Consider the following 21,709-nt stretch of genomic DNA (forward strand, 5'->3'; position numbering starts at 1 on the left):
ATTGAAAAATAAATACGTTTTTATAACCCTAACTGACCTAACTGTTTACAAAAGTAGATCGATTTTAATCCTTCGAACTCTCTCCATCTTCGCGTTTTTAAGAAACCCTAGCTTGTGAAAGCTGGTCGCTGCGTGTGACGGTAATTTCTCTTCTCTTTGCGTATAAATGTAGATAATATCGTACTTTTTTCATTTTCGGATTTCTTTGTTTTTCGTCATTTTGTTTTTCATCCACACTGTTTCAAGTAATATTTTCTTGTATATGGGATTAATTTTTATATATTTTTTTGCACAAATTTTGGTTCAACTAATATTTAGTTTAAGACTTTGGGTGATAGTGAATATTAATAGATAATAGAATATATCGAAAATTTAAATTCACAAGCAGCAGCAATGGAGTGAATTAAGTTTGCAAACTTGAAAATCCAGGAGCAAAGAAAGTAATGTCCATAATTTCTATGTGGTTAGACATAGAATTTCTTTGTTTCAGATGAGTTTGCTGACATGAAAATCGTGTTTCTAGTAATATCTGCTTGTAGATAAGATACATTAAAATAAATAGTTTATTTTATTATTGCACAAAATCTGGTTCAACTGGTCTTTAGCTTGAGTGATAGTGAATATTAATAGATAAAAATTTTGCTTTCGTTATTGAAGCTTTATTACAAGCAGCGGCAATGGAGTGTATGAGTTTGCATATGGGAAAATAAATGAGTAAAGCAAGTAGAGTCGATTCTGATGTTGTTTGATAGAGGATACACATTGAATTAATTTGTTTCCTATTGTTGTTTATTGGATGGTCACTTGCAGAATCAAATTGTAGCATGAGTTTTTTGAGGTAGGGTGAATATGTAGGAGCTAGCCTATTCTAGTAATATACCTTTTGTGGATGAATCCATGAACATTTTTGTTTGGTAGACTATATACCACAATGAATTTGTTATAATAGCAGGGTGAATCCCGTTCTGCGTGGAATGACCTTCCCTTTACACGGCATTCCCTTTCTATTTTGTATTGTGCATTTACCACTGGTTTCTAATTTTATAAATGTGATTTTTTTGCTTTATCAACTTATTTTATATCATGGTTTGGGTGTTAAAAACTGGAAGAAGTTTCCATGTACCACCTGTCAATAGTAAATCAGTTATTTATTTAGAATGCTAAAAAAGATTACAACGTGATTTTAGTAACTTGTATGACCATATTATTTTTCAATCAGTTCTTTTCATAAAACAGATATTCAGATTGGTATTTATAAAAAAGTCAGTACTTAAATCATAATGTAAGTATCTTTTATTTCTCTTTATAAGTAAACTTAGAAGCCAACCCATACATGCTTGGCATCTTCTACATTCTCTTCCATACATATTCAATTCTCATCGTTCTCTCCTTCCCACAAGCTCACATTCTAGCAAAATTTCTGAGCCTGGAATTCGTATATGTATTTTCCTAACAGCTGTGCCTCTGTTCTTCATTTGATTCTAATTCTGAATTCTTCTTTCTTAAAAACCAATCTCTAATTTCTATGAAGCACAATTAACTTGCTGTTAGTGATGTTTACTTAACATGCTGACAATTTTCAAATTGACTTTTTCATAATTCATAATTTTTAGTTCTTCGGTTTGGTTCTGTAAATGGACTATTTCACAAATGCTTCACAACCATCTCATTAGTTATTTACTGAACTGTTTTTTTTTCCCCCTTTAGTTCCAGATGTCAAATTTTGAAATTGAAGAGAACTATCATTCCCAACCATCTGCTGATTCACCGGAAGCAGCAGGGTTGCAGCAACAAGCTCATACAGTGACATCAAATTCAGGTTCCAAACAGGTCAGCGGAAAGAGTGATACAATTGAACTTGATGATGAGCATTCTGTTTTAAGAAGGAAAGACATTGGTCCATGATGTTTTACTGGGAACATTTTAATTGAACCATATTGAGAAGCTAACACAATGAGAAGAATAAGTGTTAATTGTTTGGCCGAACAATTAAAGCCTATTCAACTGATCAACTGTTAATATGTTTTTAATGCTCAGGGATTGTTATAGAACTTCAAGAAAAACCAAAGTAGGAATATCGAGTTTGAGTTGCATGCCACCTAGTGTATGTGGACAGGAGTTGTAGCCCCTTCAGTCTAGCTTCACAATAATAAAGTTAACACTACTACTAGCACACTGCATGCCACGCTAAATTTAATACTGAGAGGGAGGTTGAAAATGAATGGATTACAATATAACTATAGTCTGGATTCACTATTCTCTTCTGAATTTTTCAGCAAAAAAAAAAAAAAAAAAAAAAATTAAATTTAGGGGTGGATTCACTATTCTCTTCTGAATTTTCAAAAAAAAAAAAAAAAAAAAAAAAAATTTACATTAGCGGTATACTATATTTTGTTCAACATTTTTGAAATCTTACAGTGTACTAACACCTGTTTTTGATGTTATCGAGGATGTATTTAAAAGTTAATCTCATATTTTTGGCAGCATGGAATTTAAGAATTCAATATTGAGAATAGAAAAAAATTCAATTCAAATTTAATCTATTCGGGACAACTACTGATTTTATGCTCCAAATCTAAGGTAATAAACATGCTCCTAGTCCTGGGGACTGATGTGATGGTATATAAAATATAGCTTTTTAGCTACAAATGGTGGTGTGTGTGATTATACTCTTGTTTTTCTTGTATGGCTCTCCCAATATGTAGTAGAAATAGATATTTGGCTGGTTAAAATTAGATTTCTTGTCTGATATTTGTGTGCTAAATCTTTGTTGTTATTATGCGTTTTCAGTCCTCCAGGGAAAAGGAAAAAGCACGTGATAAAGACCGTGACAGAGACAGGGACCGTGAGAAGGAGAAGGACAGAGACAGAGAAAGAGAAAGGGACAGGGACAGGGATAGGCATAGGGATAGAGAGAGGGAGAGGGATCGAGACAAGGATCATGATCGTCACCACAGAGATCGCCATAGGGATCGGAGTGAGAGGAGGGATAGAGAGAGGACCAAAGATAGGGATGATGATGATTACTACAGAAGCCGAGACTATGACAGGTGAGGAATCTTCTGTACACCTACGTTTAATTATTACACTGGTGGTCTCAGGCACATATTATGTGTTTACATTTATCATTCGTCTCAGATTGTGACTTCAAAGGGTGTGCTTTTAGCCCTCTAAAGTCTCAGGTAGGAAGTTACTCATACGCCGACCTTGGAACTTGCTGTTTCATGGAAAGCAATTTGTAGTAGTCCGTGTGAGCTAATGACCATTTGTCTTTGTACTTGCCTCCATTCTATATTATCGTTTCTCAAGTCATCTTGCTGAGTGCTGATCATTTTACTATTTGTTGAGGCAGTTATTCTCTAGGTATTAGTTTTCTTATTTTTGATTTCTTATAGTTGCAGGCACAGAGAACACGATAGAGATAGAGAGGAAAGGCACAAACACAGATCTAGATCTCGATCGAAAGCTAGATCTGAGCACAGATCAAGGTCACGATCTCGTTCTCGCTCGAAAAGGTAACCCGTGACAGTAACTTTCTGTTTTACTGTAAAACTGTAAGCCCATGCTCAGGCGCCCTTACCATGGAAGTCGTTCCATTTATTTAAGTAAACATCACAAACTGGTTCGTGTATCCATCAAACTAGTTCTTTTATTGCCTTAAACTGTATATTGATGCTTTTCTGATGAATAACATCTTGGAAAAGATGGTTACTGCTTTATCTTTTCACAGCCTGATTGTTGAGATTGTTATTAAGGCTGCGTCTGGGAGCCATTTTGGCCAACTTTTATTAAATATTTGGACCGTTTAAAAGGTCAGTGAGGTTCAATTGTGCAGAAAATGCTGACTGCACACCTAGCAAAATACTGAAGTTGCCATTATTTAATCAAAGACTGGTTTTCAAAATACTGGAATTGCCATTATTTAATCAAAGACTGTTTTATGTGGAGGGGCAAATTGGTAATTTCACTGAATTAAGTCAAACATAACCCATTGATACACACACAATTGTATAACGGTTATAATTCGGCTAAAAATCTGGAACAGAAAGCCGAAAGGAGATAAATTTGAAAATCACATCTAACGGACCGTGTTAGGAAGTAAACATCTCTATTAAATTGAAAGCAATGGAAATTTCTATTATTGTCTGATTTTTCTGACTGGATATCCAGCTCATTGCTCTTCTATTTTTCTGTTTACCACCTGCAAATATAAACAAGATATGGTGGTTTGATGTATAATATCACTCCATAATTAGTATTGTGCTTTTTATAATTCATCGTTCTTATTGTCTGAATGGTTTTGGCAATTTGACCTTTCCTTGGTATTAATTAAGCTACTTCAACAGCAAAAGGATTAGTGGTTTTGACATGGCACCTCCTGCTGCAATGCTTCCCAATGTTGCTGCTACTGCTGCTACAGGTACAGCCCAATAATTATTTTACAGTTCAATTATTATAATGACTATTTTTTTTTTCTTTTGACATAGTGCAAAGTTCGTATCAAAATACATTGGTTTCATTTTGGTAAGCGAACTCGATTCTTCAGTGCACATGCCACAATATAGAGTTCTGGTCCCTAGTTGGTGGTTCTGTTTTTCTATTAATTATTTTCTTTGTGAAATAATTCTGAAACTGAGAGGATTTTTGGTTTCTTGTTGTGTTTGGTGTTTCTTTGTTTGTTTTGTATGTCATATGTTATGTTCTAAGAAGGCAATGTTGGGCTACTAGCCCCACTGTGATGACAATGGGCGTGAGCCGACTTCTGTAGCTTTTATGTTCAAGGAAGAATCAATACAGGTCTTGTCCATCTTCAACCAGGATTTGCATGTTTGGTAGTTTTTACAAGCATTTTTCTCCAGTAGTTGAATATGCAGCCGTTTCCATTCTAGTTCGTTTTCATTGCAAGATGATAGGATTTTCCTAAAATATAAGCGGAGGAATCTTTTATTAAATAAAACTTTAAATCTAGTTTGTATCTTTCAATATCAAGATGAGGCACCTACGATATGTCGTGAAATGTAACTTGGTTTAACTTTCACAGGTCAGATGCCTGGAATCACCCCACCAATTCCTGGAATGTTCCCCAACATGTTCCCTATGGCATCTGGACAGGTTTCTCTATTTCTATACTTTTTATTGACACTAACTTTTATTGATTGAGCTTCTAGAAATGAATATTGTGTTTTTTTTGCAGTTCGGAGCTCTTCCTGTTATGCCTGTGCAGGCAATGACGCAGCAGGTTGTTTTTTCTATTGATTTAATATAGTTGTTGCATATAAATTACCTTCTGTTAATGGAATAGTCCTTTACTTTAAATGTTGCATTTTTCAGGCTACTAGGCATGCCCGGCGAGTCTATGTTGGTGGACTTCCCCCCACTGCTAATGAACAGGTAGTAATGCTCCATCTTATTAAATTTTGTTGTCCCATTTAATTGGATATAACTTACAGGTGAGGATGGTGTCATACATGATATATTTAGCATTAACACAATTTATTATTAACATCTAAGTGCTTAATCATAAATAACTTTTGCATTTTTAGCACTTCAGACTTTTTTCAAATGTATTTTGTATTTTCTTTAAAAAGAAGGCTGCTTTTCTTGTATTCTGCTACTATGCAATTGAGTTGACCATTATGTAGATCCATGAGTTCTGAAAGCCATTTTAACAGCAGAATTTGCAACTCTTGTTTAGTTTCATTTTGCATGTCAGTGACCTTGTTTCATGCTCTGCTATCCCATCTTACTCGTAATTTTATTTTTTCTGTTGGCTATCTTTGCTTCTGTGGCAGTCTGTGGCTACCTATTTTAGTCATGTTATGTCCGCCATCGGAGGAAACACTGCTGGTCCTGGTTAGTCAACATGCAATTATAAATTCTTGGTATTTATCATTTTGAAGAGATGTAGAATCTATCCGATGTGATTTCAGGAGATGCTGTAGTGAATGTTTATATTAACCACGAAAAGAAATTTGCTTTTGTGGAAATGAGATCTGTGGAAGAGGCCAGTAATGCAATGGCCTTGGATGGCATTATTTTTGAGGTATATATCTATCCTTTTGTAAAATTCACGAAGATTGCTGAAGTCTTTATTTTACTGCATTTGATAAAATGTAGAAGTTAATTGCTCCTTCAATTTCTCTTCAGTGCGTATAATTTTATGATGTACCCTGTACTTCATAAGCATCATTTAGCTTTACGTAATGACACGTCCTTTGAAGTTTTAGGCTTTGTGTCATTTTTAACCTTGTCGTTGATATCTCTTTATTACATCAATCAAACTTATACTCACTGTTTTAATTACTTTCTTGTCCAGGGTGCACCAGTTAAGGTCAGAAGACCCAGTGATTACAACCCATCGCTGGCTGCTACTCTTGGCCCTAGCCAGCCTAATCCCAATCTGAACCTTGCAGCTGTTGGGTTGACACCTGGGTCTGCTGGTGGACTCGAGGGTCCAGACCGTATTTTTGTGGGTGGTTTGCCATATTATTTCACAGAAGCACAGATCAGGGAGCTGCTGGAATCCTTTGGACCCCTTCGAGGCTTTGATCTAGTGAAAGACAGAGAAACTGGAAACTCTAAAGGATATGCATTTTGTGTTTACCAGGATTTGTCTGTTACAGATATTGCATGTGCAGCTCTTAATGGGATAAAAATGGGTGATAAAACACTTACAGTTAGGCGTGCTAACCAAGGTACAACACAACCTAAACCTGAGCAAGAGAGCGTGTTATTGCACGCTCAGCAACAAATTGCACTGCAGGTAAGGAAACCCCATTTTTCCCTGATATGTTTTAAGCCTCATAATGTGCTACCATCTTTAAGATCCATAAATATAAAGATTTGAGGGATTCTTCACTAAACACCACATTATATTATCTTCACGGGTAAGTTTTAATGAGTCGTGAAATTTCTGATAAGATGCCTATTTGTTCCCCTGAAGTTCTTTGACAGAAACATTGTCTTGTGGAGTGAAACCTCCACTGAACTGCTAGTCAATCTCGTTGTTTGTTTGTACAGCTAAATTACTTCACTCCACTGAAATGCCGGTATATTTCATTGTTTGTTTGAACAGCTATATAACCTTTGAACTTTAGCATAAAGAAATGACCTGGAAGAATGGAAGTAAAGTAAGTTGCAGCCAGTCCTCAATCTGATGAGGACATCATCTATTTTTATTTCTAGTTCAACCTTATTTTGTTTTGTGGACCTTATTTATGTAATTTGGCTTATATTATTATCCCAAGCCCACTTTAGTTAGGGTTTTCGTTTTTTACTATTTAAACCTACGGCTAAATTTCTCTCTTCCCAGTTCTTCTTCTAACGTTTTCTTCTTCTGCCATCCCTTCCTCTAATTTCTTCTTCCTACTGATTGGTTTTCTCATTCTCCATTGGTTATTTCTATTGGTGCTGCATCACAATCTCTAATGATTTCGGCATGCCCCAAGTCAGCAAATTATCTAATTAAAGGTTTTTGGGGTTTTGCTGCGCTGACAATCAGACAACTCTGGCTTAATATTCGTAGAAACAGGAGTTTATAACGAGCAAGAAGTTGTATGCGAGTACATTATGCCATTTAAGTGGATCAAATATATCTGTTTGCAGTACCTAATGGCTTGGATTTACTTATTGCTGATATATTATTCTTAGCCCTTGTTTGGCCCCTATTAAATTCTATTCCATTTTTCTCTCCTATTTTCAACCACACAATCTTCCATAAAATAATATTGCACGTAAATCGAAAACTTTTCCTTCTTTTTCAACCACTCATATTTCAAAAAAATACCATTCCGCTAATTTTCATTTCTAAAAAATGGGGCCCAAACAGGGGCTTAATTTTGTTTTCTGACGGATTTCGTTTCTCGCCTGGAATTATTATATTTATTTCAGTTGGAAACTATTGGCCCTTGAATATATCGGTTTTTCTCTATTTCTTTTGCAGAGATTCATGTTGCAACCTGGAGCACTAGCAACGAAGGTTTTGTGCCTAACACAAGTTGTGACAGAAGACGAGCTCAAGGATGACGAGGACTATGAAGATATACTGGAAGACATGAGAACTGAATGTGGAAAATTTGGTAAATGCTTCAACTTACCTCTTGAACTTCACGACTTGCGAATTTTCACATTCTGCATTGTTGATCTTCCTATTAATATTTTTTGCTAATTGTCCTAACATATAGAAAGCCTCCTTCATAGGACCACAGCCCCTTTCATTTCATCCTAATGGGTACTTCAAGGAATCCTACTAATTTGTATCTTGGTATTATTTTTTGCAGGTACTTTGGTGAATATTGTCATCCCGCGCCCAAATCCTAATGGTGAACCGACACCAGGTGTTGGAAAGGTTGGTTTAAGTGTTTGTACTGGAGTGATTTCAATGTGAGATTTTGTATAATTCGTCAAAATTGAAAATTAGTTTTTATTTTTGATACCACGGTGAGTTACTTTTAACTCTACCCTTTTTTCTTTTTACTCAACACAAGAAAAAACTACATATTCACAATATGTTTCGTAACAGAAGTGACTCTTTATTCTTTCCTCAGGTTAGCCAAACATGCTCTACGAGTATATTTAGCTAAATAAATAATGTATTTTATTGGTAAAGGTTAAATAAATACTTGTTTTGACTCTAGTAACTTTTCTTATTTGAAAGCATGAAAAACTAACTGTTCAAACATAAGTTTTACTACTTTTAAGCTGAGCCAAACATGCTTGTACCAAGTCGCTCTTTGGGGTTTGACCATGGTCAAGCCTGTATTAATCTTCTTTCATGTAGGTCTTCTTGGAGTATGGAGACATTGAAAGTGCTACAAAAGCTCGACAAGGACTTAACGGTAGAAAGTTCGGTGGAAATCAAGTCGAGGCAGTGTTTTATCCCGAGAATAAGTTTTCTGAGGGAGTTTATGATGGCTAATCGTTTGGCGCTGTACCGTACGTTAAACAGGTGTTATTAAAGCTCAAATGAGGTCTGGATGTTTGATGTTAAGTCTACAGGACTTGCACTGTTTTTATTTTTCTATGGACATAGCTTGTAGTTTCCGTCGGGTTGGGTGTTTTAAAGTGTCGATCAAAGCAAATAAAGTATCATTCCTGCTGGGCTTGAGCATGGTGTTTTACTTTAACAAACAGTAAAAGAATCTCTCATATGCGTACAATAGCATTCTTAGTGTATGTTTGACTGAACGGGATAGAGCAATGTAAAATAGATCTCTTAATGCATGTTTGGTATTTTGTATTAGCCTGTACCAAATAGGTGAGATGTTAGGGCATGTTTGATAGCCCTTTATTTTTTAGGGAAAATGGAAAAAGAATTTCAATTTCTACTTTTGGCCTGTTTGATTGATTCCACCTTTGGCCGTTACGTCAGCATTTTCCATCTTTTTCTTGAATTTGAATTCTCGTCATATTGGTGAGCTCACCATATTGGTGAGAATTCGTTTTTCGAGCACTGTAGCGATTTTATTTTATTTTTTTCGAATTTTTTTTATTAAAACAAATTTTAAGAATTGTTATAAAAAATATTTCTCTTTAATCAGAATTTTTCATGTAAAACAAAGTTAAATGAACACTAAAAGATAGATGATTTTTTTGAATTTTTTTTCTGTCAATGGAAACAAATTTCATCCCCGATATAATTAAAATTCATTATTTTAATTGACAATTTTCATGTAAAACAAAGTTAAATGAGCATAAAAAAATACTTTTATTTCAACATTTTTCACGTGGAAAATTTAACAAATCAAACACCATAATTTACAATTCTAGGGGAAACAATTTTGAGACAATTCAATTATTTGGAATTTGTTTTAAATTCAATTCAAACACTTAGATTTATTATTATTATTATTATTATTATTATTATTATTATTATTAATCTTTTTTTTTTTTGTGTGATTCGTTTAACATCATTCCATCTTACCTTTTTACTCTAGATCCCTCATTTGACTCATCTCGGACTTAAAAGATCGATTTTGCATATCTTCAATAAACAAACTTAGCCCAATGATAAAAATTTAAATCTAACAATCAAGTCAATTTTCAATCACGTATTAACATTTACCAAATTCTATCCAAAATTTTATTTTGTAGCAAAATCAATCGAGGACTTAATATCACATAGGGGGACTGAATTGGAAAATTCAATTTTTGGGAGTGGACCAACCAATCTTCTGCATTGCTCCCACCTCACTCCCCATTTTTAATAAATAATAAATAAGTCTCGCTCTCTAAGAGAGTTCCTCTTTGATAAAGAAGTTGGTCAAGATTACCTTTTTATTTTTCTATTGCAAACCTCAACCACATTGATGTGTAAATTCTTGCGGAGAAAAATTTCCACTCGAATTAGTTGTTGGAATTTTAGTTTAACAGAAAAAGTTTTAGGGTATTCGTATAGTTTCAGATAAAAGTGAGAGAGATTAATCCTTGTTTGAAATTGATTATTTCAAAATTAGTTTTCCCCTACTCTTTTCTTCAATCACATTCTAAAAAAATATCTTTCATATTTTTCATAACTTTTCTCTACTTTTCAACTACACATTTCTCCCCAAACAAAAATAAAATAATAATATAAATGAATTACTTTTACAGAAGCACTAAAAATTAAATTTTGGTAAAAAGTAAGAGAAATAAATTAAAAATAAAACTTGAATTTCACGGACACGTGTAGTCATTTGAATTGATTCAAATGACTAATCGTCATCAATTTAATGAATAGTTCTATCACGCATGCATATATAATCATCGTACAGTTGTAGTTTTTTTTAGGTGAAATGGATTTTTCTTGAAGGTGAGAAATGTATGCAGTATGTATTGCTATTATTGTTATTTATTTCTTTATTAAAGTTAGTTTTGTCTCTTTCCTGTTCATAACTTCTGAATTTAGTGATTTACCCTTTATATACTGTCATGTATATTTTTGTCAAATTTGTTTAACATAATATCATAGCAATTTGTGATGAACTAATTAGTATCAGCTTCTATTATTTGGTTGTATCGCTCATTCATCTAATATTTTTTTTCTTTTTGTGTATATTGTGGTATTTATTTCATTCCTCTTCTTTTGACTCGTCCTTCGATTTGATTGTCTTGTTTTGCTATTGATTCCCCAAGGTTGAGGGAATTGAAATATTGACCACAAAAGTCAGAAAATCATGTTCGATACTGTAACGCATTGAAAGATGTTGCTTGGAGATTATTTGAGGGAGAAGAATACAATCACCATTATAGACATGTCGTCCAAAACGGTGGTTCATAAAAATATTCCACAACTTTTCGTTTTTATTATTCTCTTCTATTTCGAATAAGCTCTTCCTGTTAGCATTCTAGAACACGTACACAATATGTAAAGTGCTGAGCTTACAAATAATTCCACTGTAATTTTAGACAAAAAAATAAAAAATAAAAAATCTTTCCTCCTGTCGACTCTCAAGGTTGAGAATCAGACAAATTATGTACTATTTATTATATATTTTACATCTAGATACTTTGTGGAAGGTCTTTTCTTAAAAAAAAGGTTGAACCCCAACCTTGAGATCCCCCACCGTCCCGTCCCTAGAGTTTTGTGAGGGAGGTAAATCACGGGATGTGCCCCAACATGTCAGGGAACAAGAGCTGCCTGTACACTGCGCCTACAAAGAGTCCAATTCCATGTTTCAGGAATCGAACTTCCATACTACGGCTGCCAGCAAGGCGTGAGATAACCTCACTCCTATTTTTTGCACCACTGAACTAAGTCCCGGGAGGCTAAGGTCTATTCTTTTGAAGTCAATAGGTGGTGGTGCAATATTTTTAGTCAAAAAAGCCTTTTTAAAATTTGACGACCATGTCAATTTTGTACTCCATTAAAATAAGGTCATTGGTGGAGTTGTTGGAAGTTACTATCTCATTACACATTTCTTATAGAACCCCAACTTGGTGAAATCTTTAGACGTTTCCTATGGAACCACAACTTGGAGAACACGCTATAGATAATTTCCGTTTCATTTTTTCAGTTTTTTCTTCTCTTTATTTTATTTTATTTGGCATGCACAATCTCTAGGACAAAATATCGTTTGCTATATATTTAGAAGGCTGGAGGTAATTTATACTAAATATGTTGAGGATGTATTTATTACCGTTTGTGAAGTGTATAACTTTTTTTATGAACTAGTTAGAGTTGAATGTACATTGTACGTTATTTTGAAATATTTTCTAAGTACTGTAAAAGTAATATTTGATATAAATTTGTTAGGAGGATTTGATGAATCTCAAACGAACCTTAAAAAAAATAAAATTTAAGAGAAGAAAATTGTACTATCAAAACTCAACTTTTATGAATTCAATTTTTTATTTATTTTTGGCTCAAGTGTTCGAGTTTTGCTTGACTAATTTTGAGGAGTAATGACTTTCCCCACGATTCGTCATCTGGATAAATCCAAATGTCGTCACAACTTATATACTCCTAGATTGAACGATGCTGTTTTCCTCCCCGTCGACCTCCTTTTACGACGAATGGACAAAACTTCTGGAGGGACGACAATATAATTCATTTTTTGTGATGATGAAATATTACAAATGAGCAACTTTTTCATACTACATTTGGTACATAAAGATTAATTCCTAATGCATGAATTTAAACACATTAAATTTTTAGATACGTGAATAGAAATAAATTTATCTATAATAACTCTAGATTCATGTAAATCAAGATTCATCAAATCAAAAATTAATACATTAATTGAAAATTAATAACATGAAATCCATACATGACAATGATTTTGTAGTATTTATTACATATTGAAAAACAAGAAAAGTAAGGTATCATTGGAATTATCAAATTTTAGTAGGATTAGAATCGTTTAAAAATAATTCTCAACACCCATTATTTGAAAATTAAAGAATTTTGAATAGTATTTTTTGGAGAATGTGTGATTAAAAAGTAAATTTTTTTTATTGATTTGTGTATAAAATATTTTATTGTTTGAATGTGCGATGAAAAGTAATATTGTAGCAAACAATTTATACTTTTAAAGGTTGTAATATATTATAAATTTCATTTTTTAAATAAAATATGAAGGCTTGAACAGGGCCAGACAGAGCCAATGGGTCGACCAAAGGATCAACGAAGCAGTCCAAGCTTGAATAATTGCGCGGCTCAACCCTTTGGGCCTTTGCTAACCTTGCATTGTGAAAGTTGTAAAATGAAAAATGAAAAATGAAAAATTTATTATGAAATTGGAAAATCATTCCTCACAAGTTACATCTAATTTGCCACAAATTTCAAGGTTATCAACTACATATTTAACCATCATTCGAGCCGTTCCGTCAAGAAATAATTACTCAAACGAAACAGAAATAGAAATTATGATACAATTCAAATCATTGCAGTATCTATTTTCTGTGAAGTTTTTATGATTCTTCTATGGCATTGGCAGGTTTCCATGGAGTCATATCCATGGGATAACTCCCTAGAACTCTCAAGAAATACGTGAACTCTTGAACTTCAGCCATGGCGTTTTGCGCCCTCTCCTCCGCCATTGATGCCTCAAAATCTACATAGAACATGTACTCAAAGTGCTTGGCGCCGCCGTCCGCCACCTTGACTGGCAGATACCGGTGCGGCCTCGATTCTATTTTCATCAGATTGATATTGCGAAAAGCGAAGGAGGATAGAACCTTGAACAGAGTGTTCGTACCCTTTTCCTGTGCGAACGCGATGCTTGTTTTGAATGGCCGATCTGAGCGAGGAATTATGGGTTCTCGTGATAGGACTACGAATCTCGTGAAATTACTTGAATCGTCTTGGATTCCGTTAGCCAGGATCTGGAGGCCGTATAATTCAGCGGCGCGTGAAGAGGCGATTGCCGCTGTGTCACGGAGGTTGTTGGTGGCTATGTACTCCGCCGCTCCGGCGGTGTCTTCAAATGCTTCACGGGCGGCTTTGAGGCCTAATTTAGTGAGTGTATTTTCGCACTGGGAGAGCGCTTGTGGGTGGCTTATGATTCGAGTGAGGTGTTCGATTCGGACGCCAGGGAGTGCGACGAGGCAGTGGTGAACGGGGAGCTGAACCTCGCCGACTATGGGGAGACGGTGGCGAAGGAGGAGGTCGTAATTCCGGTGAATAGAGCCGCCGTGTGAATTCTCCACCGGAATCACGGCTCTATCGGCGATATAATGCTCCACCGCTTGGAAAGCGATTTCGAATTGGTCACATGGTATGGCTTCGCATTTGGGATACGCCTTTCCGGCGGCGGTTTCGCTGTAAGCACCCGGAACGCCCCGGTACGCAACCCGGAGCTGCGAGCCGTGCACCGGCGTCGCTGAGAAGTTGGCTAAGCTCAGCGGCTTGGGAAGAGCCAAGGAAGATTTAGCTCCAGCTCTAGCTCCATTTACAGGAACGAGTTCCAGAGTCTTGTCGTCATTCACGGAGGCAACTCCGGCAACTCCTGTGTAATGATTCTTACTATCCTGTTGCAGGGATGTAACTTTACTGGCCAGGATGGCGCAGCAGCTCTGCCATTCGTGAGGAGTTCCGCCAGCATTGGCTGAGTCGACGCATTTGACGGAGAGTCGACTGGGGCTGGACCGGTGGTGGACCAATCCACGACCCGGTGGCGCCGCTATCCGGACTATAGACTTGTCAATACTACCCCACGGAGGATTGAGGGATTGCATGATTTATACTTTCAGGGATCTAATTGAATTAAATATATAATTTACACAAGGACTAAAATGAAATGAATTTAAAGCTTGCAGTTTTCCTGTAAGCTGAGAGAGAAATGAATGAGAATCTGGGGGTTTTATATTGGAAAAGATTAGGATGCGTTATGAAGAAGGAACGACGCGTGCTTACATGGTCAATCTCACACCTAACTCTTCATTTTGTTTCAATTTTGCGTACATATACAAACACATAGAAAAATACAGTGTATCTTATAATAAACATTTTGGTAACGTGGATTATAATTTCTTGTACAATTTAATATAATCTAATATTGCTTACAAAATTAGTCTATAGTGGCTCATTCGATAAGGTGAATAATATACATGCAATAGTTATAAATGTTACAATGATGATTACTATTTACTCTGTTTAGACCTATCGGCGGTCCATGCGCGACGGAGGGAGGTGGCGGCAGACCTACATGTCCTAGGCCCACTTTTTTTCAGCTAAAATTTTGTTTTATTAATTTTTTTTAAATATCAGCTTAGTATAATTTTTTTAATCCTCCGACTCTACCCGTTTATTAAAAATGTTGGAATGGTCCAGTTTGGTATAATTCAATTCGGATCACAATGTAATGAGTAACTAGAATGTCCTAGAATTTTGAGGATAATTAGGTAGGTGGAGGACATTAGGGTCCGACACTTATAATATTTTCCATAATGCCATTCATTGACTCCTGCAAACTACATTAATTTTTTGTATTATTCAGACAATCTGTTTGGTAGGATTAATTTAGTAAATAATCAAATTATGCAAGTGGGATATTGGAAAAGATTATCCTTTTCAAATCCAAGACCTCTTTTCTACTTTTGGAAAATTATTATCCCTTCCATCCCATTTATATAAATTGATTTTATTTTTCATATGGATTAAGAAATCTTATTTTTATAATATTATTGAAAAAGCAATTTTTTTGCTAAAAACTTTTCTAATCTACCCTTATTTATATTTGTACAATTTCAATATTAAGTGGAAAAATTAGTTTTTACTAGTAGTATTATTTATAGATCATTCAAAAACTAATGATAAATCTCAATCCCTTTTGTTAAATTTTGAAAATAATGTAAACAATTCTCGCATCTCTCGCCTAGTAGCGATAAAAATATGGATTTAACAATGAAGATAAAGATGAGAAAACCTATCATCTTTATTGTAAGAAGCCAAACCCAATTCAAATACAATTGTCGTAAATTCGTAATAGACCTTGACGGTCTATAGAAAATACATCTTTACTTTAAGATGCAAGAGAACAATCTACACCCTTGCAAAATGCTATATAAGATTTATTAGTATTTGCATCAAATATTTCGTGGGAATAAAATGTTTCATTATCCATATTTAAATTAGCACTAAATTAATCATTTTTTTAATATAGATTTTGATTATTAAATTGGCAAAAGACCCTGGTAATAATAAGGAAAAATTGTATCAACGGTTCCTAACATTTTCATTTTTTACAAACTTTGCCCCGACCTTCATTTTGTACCAGCGGAGATTCCTCACTTTTCATAAATATACACTTGAGGTCCATCTAGACAAAACTCATCCAAAACACCATCAGTTGACCGAGAAAGTTAAAGAATCAACATTTAATAATCCAAAAAGGTATCAACATCCAATAAAACCATCGCGGTAGCAATAATTCAAGGAATTTTTTCCCGTCAACTGATAGTGTTTTGGACGATTTTCGTTTAAATGGATCTCAGGTGCATATTTATGAAAGGTTATGGATTTTCGCTGACACAAAATGAAGGTTAGAGTAAAGTCTACAAAAAAAGGTTAGGGATCCCTACTGCAATTTTTCCTAATAATTATATGCATAAACGAGTAGCAACGCACTACATGCAAATCTATCGTGAAATTATTAATTTAGCATAAAAGCATTTTTTTTATGATTTCCAATCTGAATATCAGTATTTATTGAAAGAATCAATGATTCCAACTACACGAGCAAATTGTTGATAAAACCTCAAAATGTAATTTGCTTTTGACCCTACTTGGTGAAAGGTATGAAATGAATTGGAAAAAAAAATAAAATCATAACAAAAAGAAATGGTTTGCCAAATATAATTCATTAGCTTAGTGGACAATTTGAGATATATATATATATGCTGAAGTTGTAATTTTTTTTGTTTGTTGATTTCCTTGTAACATAATTGTGCTTCCCATGAAATTTCCACGAAAATGAGTTATTAATGCATTTAAATGACATCTAAGAATGTCATATAATTACTGTCATATTTTTTAAAGTACGAAATAAAGCACTTAAGTCTTCTTTCATTTTTGGAGCTGATCTTCAATCCTCCAAGGGATGATTTTCGCTTGGGCTGACTCAAAGACTCTACCATGGCTTTTCATTGATTTCTCCTAATGGCCTTTTATCCTATCTCGCGATTTAAAATTTTTATTTCAATACAAGTTAAATAGTTAATCATCACTCGATAGAATCAACTAGTCCTTCGTGTGATGGGCACCTAAATACACTAAACTTAGAAGTTTTGGGATCAGTATGACTAGAAATTGAAAGAGACCTAAGTGCTATATTGTTTGAAGTTTCAAATTTTCATCAGCAATTTTCACTAAAATGTGTGAACATTACATATAGATTGTCCATGAATACAAATAATTTCATCGAACATTCAATGTACCTTACGAAAAATAGAGGAAATTTCATTGGGTGTCAAAATTTGGGTTTGCATTATCAAAAATGTCACATTTTAAAATTTCAATGACATTTTTGACCCTCCGAATTATTTGAATACCTTATATATTAATTTTTAAGCAGGGGCTTGGAAATTATGAATTTGCACAACAGGCCCCCATCTCCAACGCCAAATTTGCTGTTGAAAATCTGGATAATTTTTCCCCCCTTTTACAGTATGGTGGAGGCCACCATCGATGTCCAGCAGACGAGCGACCACCACTGCTGCAGCAATAGGCCGCTGCTCTTTGCGGCGGCTGCGAGTGCCGCTGCCTTTGTGGCAGACGTGGCGCTCACTCCTCGCCATCGACGGCCATTGTCGTCGCCGCCTTTACCTCTTTCGTTCTTTTCTTTGTTTTTTTTTTTGGCCCAAAATTTATAATCTTTTAAAATCAAAAACATATTTTTAAAATTTAAAATAAGGGTACGTTGGATATTTTCCACAAAAAAAATAATATTTTTAATAAAATTAGGTGCACATGCAAATTTTTTGTGCATTATCAAAGAAAGTGACATTTTTTATCATTTCCTGAAAAATATTACTTTCAAGTTTAGCCAAATGTCCTCGTGAATGAATTATTGATGGGTGAAAAACATCATTTTTTTAGTGGGACCAAATCAGTACACAAAGGATAAATATATACACATTTGAATGAACATGCTCAATAAATGTCCGAAGTTAGAGAAATAATAAATATATGGGAAAAAGTTCCAATATTAACAAAATGACATGGCACATGTTCGGAGGTGATTATGAGAATTAATTTTTTGACCGTTAGAAAGAAAAGTGGCCTCCATTTGTGAGTGAAAAAATAAAAAATGACGGCTGAAATAGTGAAATAATGATAAAAGTATTGATTTTTGAAGATGAAAAATTGCTAATGGGGGCATGACATTGTTATACAATTTTTGTATAATAATATAATCGACATTAGCTTGAAATAAGGAGATTAGTCAATATTATAAAAAATTTAAATTTAGAAAAATAAACTTCAAAAAGTTGACACATGGAAAATCTCGAATGAAATGGTTATCCGTTTACTCAATCAAAATTCTAGAAAATGTTTACTTCTAATCAATTCCATTTTTTTCCTCTAATTTTTTATTATAAATTTCTGTGTTATCGATATAAAAGTCTTTTGTGGACACAATGGTTGATTTACACGTAAAGTAAGTAGGTGAAATATTAATATTTCTGCCTAACATTATTAAATTCAACTTCATAAAATATAACCCTACCTATAAATCTAATACATTATATATTTTGATAACTTCGTCTTCGTATAATATTTAGACACGTGCAAAATTTGCTGATTGCATTATTACACCAAACACCATCGATTTTCCTTTTAGGATTTTCCAGTTTATGGCTGTTATTGTGGATAATTGTGAAAATTGAAATGAAATGTTCGACAGGCAGGACTAGGCCTTGGCCAAAAATATCAAAAAATCGATCAAACCAATTAAATTGAATCGACTCTCATCGGTTTGACACGAATGATTGGTTTGAAATCTCAAACCAGTGGCTAACCGAACCAACCCAACACAACCCACTTACATATTTACCATTAAAAAAAGTCAAAATCAAAAGATAACTCATAATCTGATAACTATATCTTGATTACTTCTAATCTATGATATTGCCAGTAACAGTAAGTAATAGTATTGAAAATTTCTTTTCACAAACTCATTATGTTATACACTTCATTTTTTTCCTACGTACTCATACAGTCAAGCTACATAATGCATAAAAAATAAAAATTTTAAAAAAAAATTCTTAAATTTTTTGTTGATCAGTCTCTATTGATTTGATTTTATTTGTTAGTCAATTGTTCTTGTAATATGAAGTTATTTAGTCATTTTACTTTTTGTAATCTAAATAAGCTCAAAACTCAGAATTTTTTTTTAGAAAAATTGAATTTGGACTAAAAGTCCAAATCGAACGAAACTGATTTGGTTTGATTCAGTTCGATTTAAGAGTTAGAATGGGTTAATTTGCGTTGAAATATATCTAAATCGACTAATTTAATTTCGTTTCAAGTTGGAGTCAAAATCGACCCAAATCAAATCATACCCATGCCTATGCAAGACTTAAAAAAGTTGGCGCACCTTATTTGATGTCGATTGATATTAGTAAAAATGCGAAAACTCGTTTCGAAATATTAAAGATATGTGTGATTTAATTTTTGGAAGTCAACTTTCATCCCTTTTAGTATAGACACCAACAAAAGACGTGCTTTAATTAAAAGTTTAAAAATTTACTAGTAGTTCTATAGCAACATTTTACGAATACCTTGTCCCGTGTGCCTAGGACACGTTGTGAGTACAATAATTGATAGTGTGATACACACGATTTTGATTTTAAAAAAATTACACATATTTTAACTATTTTGCTTTGACAAAAGCGTCGCGATTTTTGCAAGCATGAAACCGAAGGCCTCGAATATTTAAATGAACACCAAGTACAAAAATATTTATCACGTGAGTCTTGAATTTTGAAACTTAAAACCTAAAAATTGAAGTGGTCCATAATTAATATCTGAGTTGTGAATTTTTCCCAAGTAGATAACTACAATTGTTTCAAAATACATTTTCAAAAATAAGAAACATGTAATTTGAAAATAATAATAATAAATTAATAATAATAATAATAATAAAATAGATGATCACATTTTGTGACTTCTAATAAAATATTTTGACCTATAATCTAATTAAACATGCCACGGTCACAATAAACTTAAGGTTATATATTCTCAAATCACACAAGTTCACATTTCCAAAAACACAATATGTTGTTACAATTATATATCTAGTCTCAAATCACATATTTTTATAAGTCACAAATTACTCAATTAACTAGTCAAAATCACTTTTAAGCTTAACGTCGCCGCCTCAAATCCATAACCCTTACCATCCATCAAATCCACAACCACAACCACCTCCATGTCAAATCTTCCACTGCCTTTTGCACTTACTGTTGGAAAGAGGTACTTCTACAACAAAGGAACTAAAACCTAAAATCAATATTCTAAAAAGCGTAAAGAATAGCGAAGTGGATAGGTCAAGCTTTGGCCTAAAAAGGAGTAAAAAAAAAAAAAAAAGTTTTCTTATTTTAATATTATTTTAAATTTTTAAATCAATCTAAAAAGTATTTAATAATTAAAAAAAGAGCGAAAAGAGTAAAAGAGAAGGCGCAAAGCAAGACATATTCCGCCCGGAAGCTTCTTAGAACAATGCCTATAGGCTAATACTAGGTGAACTTACTTCAAAAACTCGAACGAATCAATTCCTACTCGATCCATTCTTCTAATTGCACTATTTTGGCATCAACGACATTCGAAATTTCATCTCTGATGATACTTTTTTAGTTAGATATAGCAATGTTGGGAGCAATGAAATAAATAACTGAATAGTCTTTCTCCTATTGGCATTATTTTTCTTCTTTTGAAAAATAATTAAGAAATACTCATGGTACTTTGTGAAAGGTTCTCGATCCATTTGCTGTTCACCGTTCATCACATAACAATAGGAGGAACTAATAAAACCACATAACTGATACATGGGAATAGCCTCTGCTCCGCCTTCAACCCAACATCACCCCCACCTGCACCTCAAATCAACTACCACCACCACCACCTCCGACAAGCGCCGCTCATCCTGTTGTGATTGAATCCAACAGTGAATTATCTAACATCGACGTCATCGACAATATCGTTGATTACACCAACAGCAAGGCCAACAAGGCAACAAAACTGGAAGAAAGGTGAGCATATCCTTTCGATGTTGCAGAAATTCCATTACTAATAATCATCGACAACACTGATGTGATGGCCATACCAACAGACCAAAATTCTTAAGTGATATCATGTTCTTTAATTCTCATAGTGGTTAGATAGGAAGATAAATTTAAGCAATATAATCACATGGAATATGACTGAGAATTAGTAGCCACGTTATCTTTGATCTCTCACTCTCTCTCTCTCTTTTTTGTGCAACAATCGTTATGAAAATCGTTTTGTTTCTTCTTGTTCAATTTCACACCCTTTTTGGAAACCGTGAAGCATAAGGTATGGAAGAAGAAAATATTGAATTAGGAAATAGTCCAAGACCGAGCCATGTATAAAGAGCTAACAAGGTGCATCGAAAATTAAGTCACCATTCTTATACATGACCCAATTCGGTCTATTTATTCATGAACTAAACTTGAAATATAGAAATTAACATTTTGTTGCACACTGAGTCCATAATAGAAAGCTTGTTTGATAAATTAAATGGGATAGGGTTAGGCATAATAAAAAAGA

General features: G+C 34.0%; 2 protein-coding genes across 7 annotated transcripts; one reads left to right on the forward strand and one right to left on the reverse strand.

Annotated features, from left to right (window-relative positions):
• Positions 1-39: 39 nt before the first annotated feature.
• On the forward strand, positions 40-9,241 carry LOC111403502 (splicing factor U2af large subunit B). Of its 6 annotated transcripts, none has more exons than XM_023032030.1 (14): positions 40-140; positions 1,708-1,830; positions 2,791-3,050; positions 3,396-3,515; positions 4,347-4,420; positions 5,042-5,112; positions 5,195-5,239; positions 5,332-5,391; positions 5,793-5,853; positions 5,931-6,043; positions 6,317-6,763; positions 7,943-8,078; positions 8,280-8,347; positions 8,780-9,241. In XM_023032030.1, exons 2-14 carry the CDS (start codon positions 1,714-1,716, stop codon positions 8,915-8,917), a joined length of 1,710 nt encoding a protein of 569 aa, XP_022887798.1. In that variant the 5' UTR covers positions 40-140; positions 1,708-1,713; the 3' UTR covers positions 8,918-9,241. The 6 variants fall into 6 exon arrangements, with proteins under 6 accessions (XP_022887798.1, XP_022887799.1, XP_022887802.1 ...); XM_023032031.1 differs by having other exon boundaries at positions 41-140; positions 3,402-3,515; XM_023032032.1 differs by lacking the exons at positions 40-140; positions 1,708-1,830 and adding an exon at positions 4,708-4,832 and having other exon boundaries at positions 3,033-3,050; positions 3,402-3,515.
• A 3,941-nt stretch (positions 9,242-13,182) lies between these two features.
• Positions 13,183-14,897, reverse strand: LOC111403503 (arogenate dehydratase/prephenate dehydratase 6, chloroplastic-like). Its single transcript, XM_023032036.1, has one exon. The coding sequence runs from the start codon at positions 14,653-14,655 to the stop codon at positions 13,390-13,392; it is 1,266 nt and encodes a 421-aa protein (XP_022887804.1). The 5' UTR covers positions 14,656-14,897; the 3' UTR covers positions 13,183-13,389.
• Between the last annotated feature and the right edge of the window lie 6,812 nt (positions 14,898-21,709).

This window comes from Olea europaea, chromosome 11 (genome assembly GCF_002742605.1).
Source record: "Olea europaea var. sylvestris chromosome 11, O_europaea_v1, whole genome shotgun sequence".
NCBI classification, from domain to species: Eukaryota; Viridiplantae; Streptophyta; class Magnoliopsida; order Lamiales; family Oleaceae; genus Olea; species Olea europaea.

Excerpts from the sequence above, each read along its gene's own strand:
- LOC111403502 (XM_023032030.1), top strand. The coding sequence starts at position 1,714 with ATGTCAAATTTTGAAATTGAAGAGAACTATCATTCCCAACCATCTGCT. Across the intron at positions 4,421-5,041 it reads TGCTGCTACTGCTGCTACAG|GTCAGATGCCTGGAATCACC; the intron begins GTACAGCCCAAT and ends TAACTTTCACAG. Across the intron at positions 5,113-5,194 it reads TCCCTATGGCATCTGGACAG|TTCGGAGCTCTTCCTGTTAT; the intron begins GTTTCTCTATTT and ends TTTTTTTTGCAG.
- LOC111403503 (XM_023032036.1), bottom strand. The coding sequence starts at position 14,655 with ATGCAATCCCTCAATCCTCCGTGGGGTAGTATTGACAAGTCTATAGTC.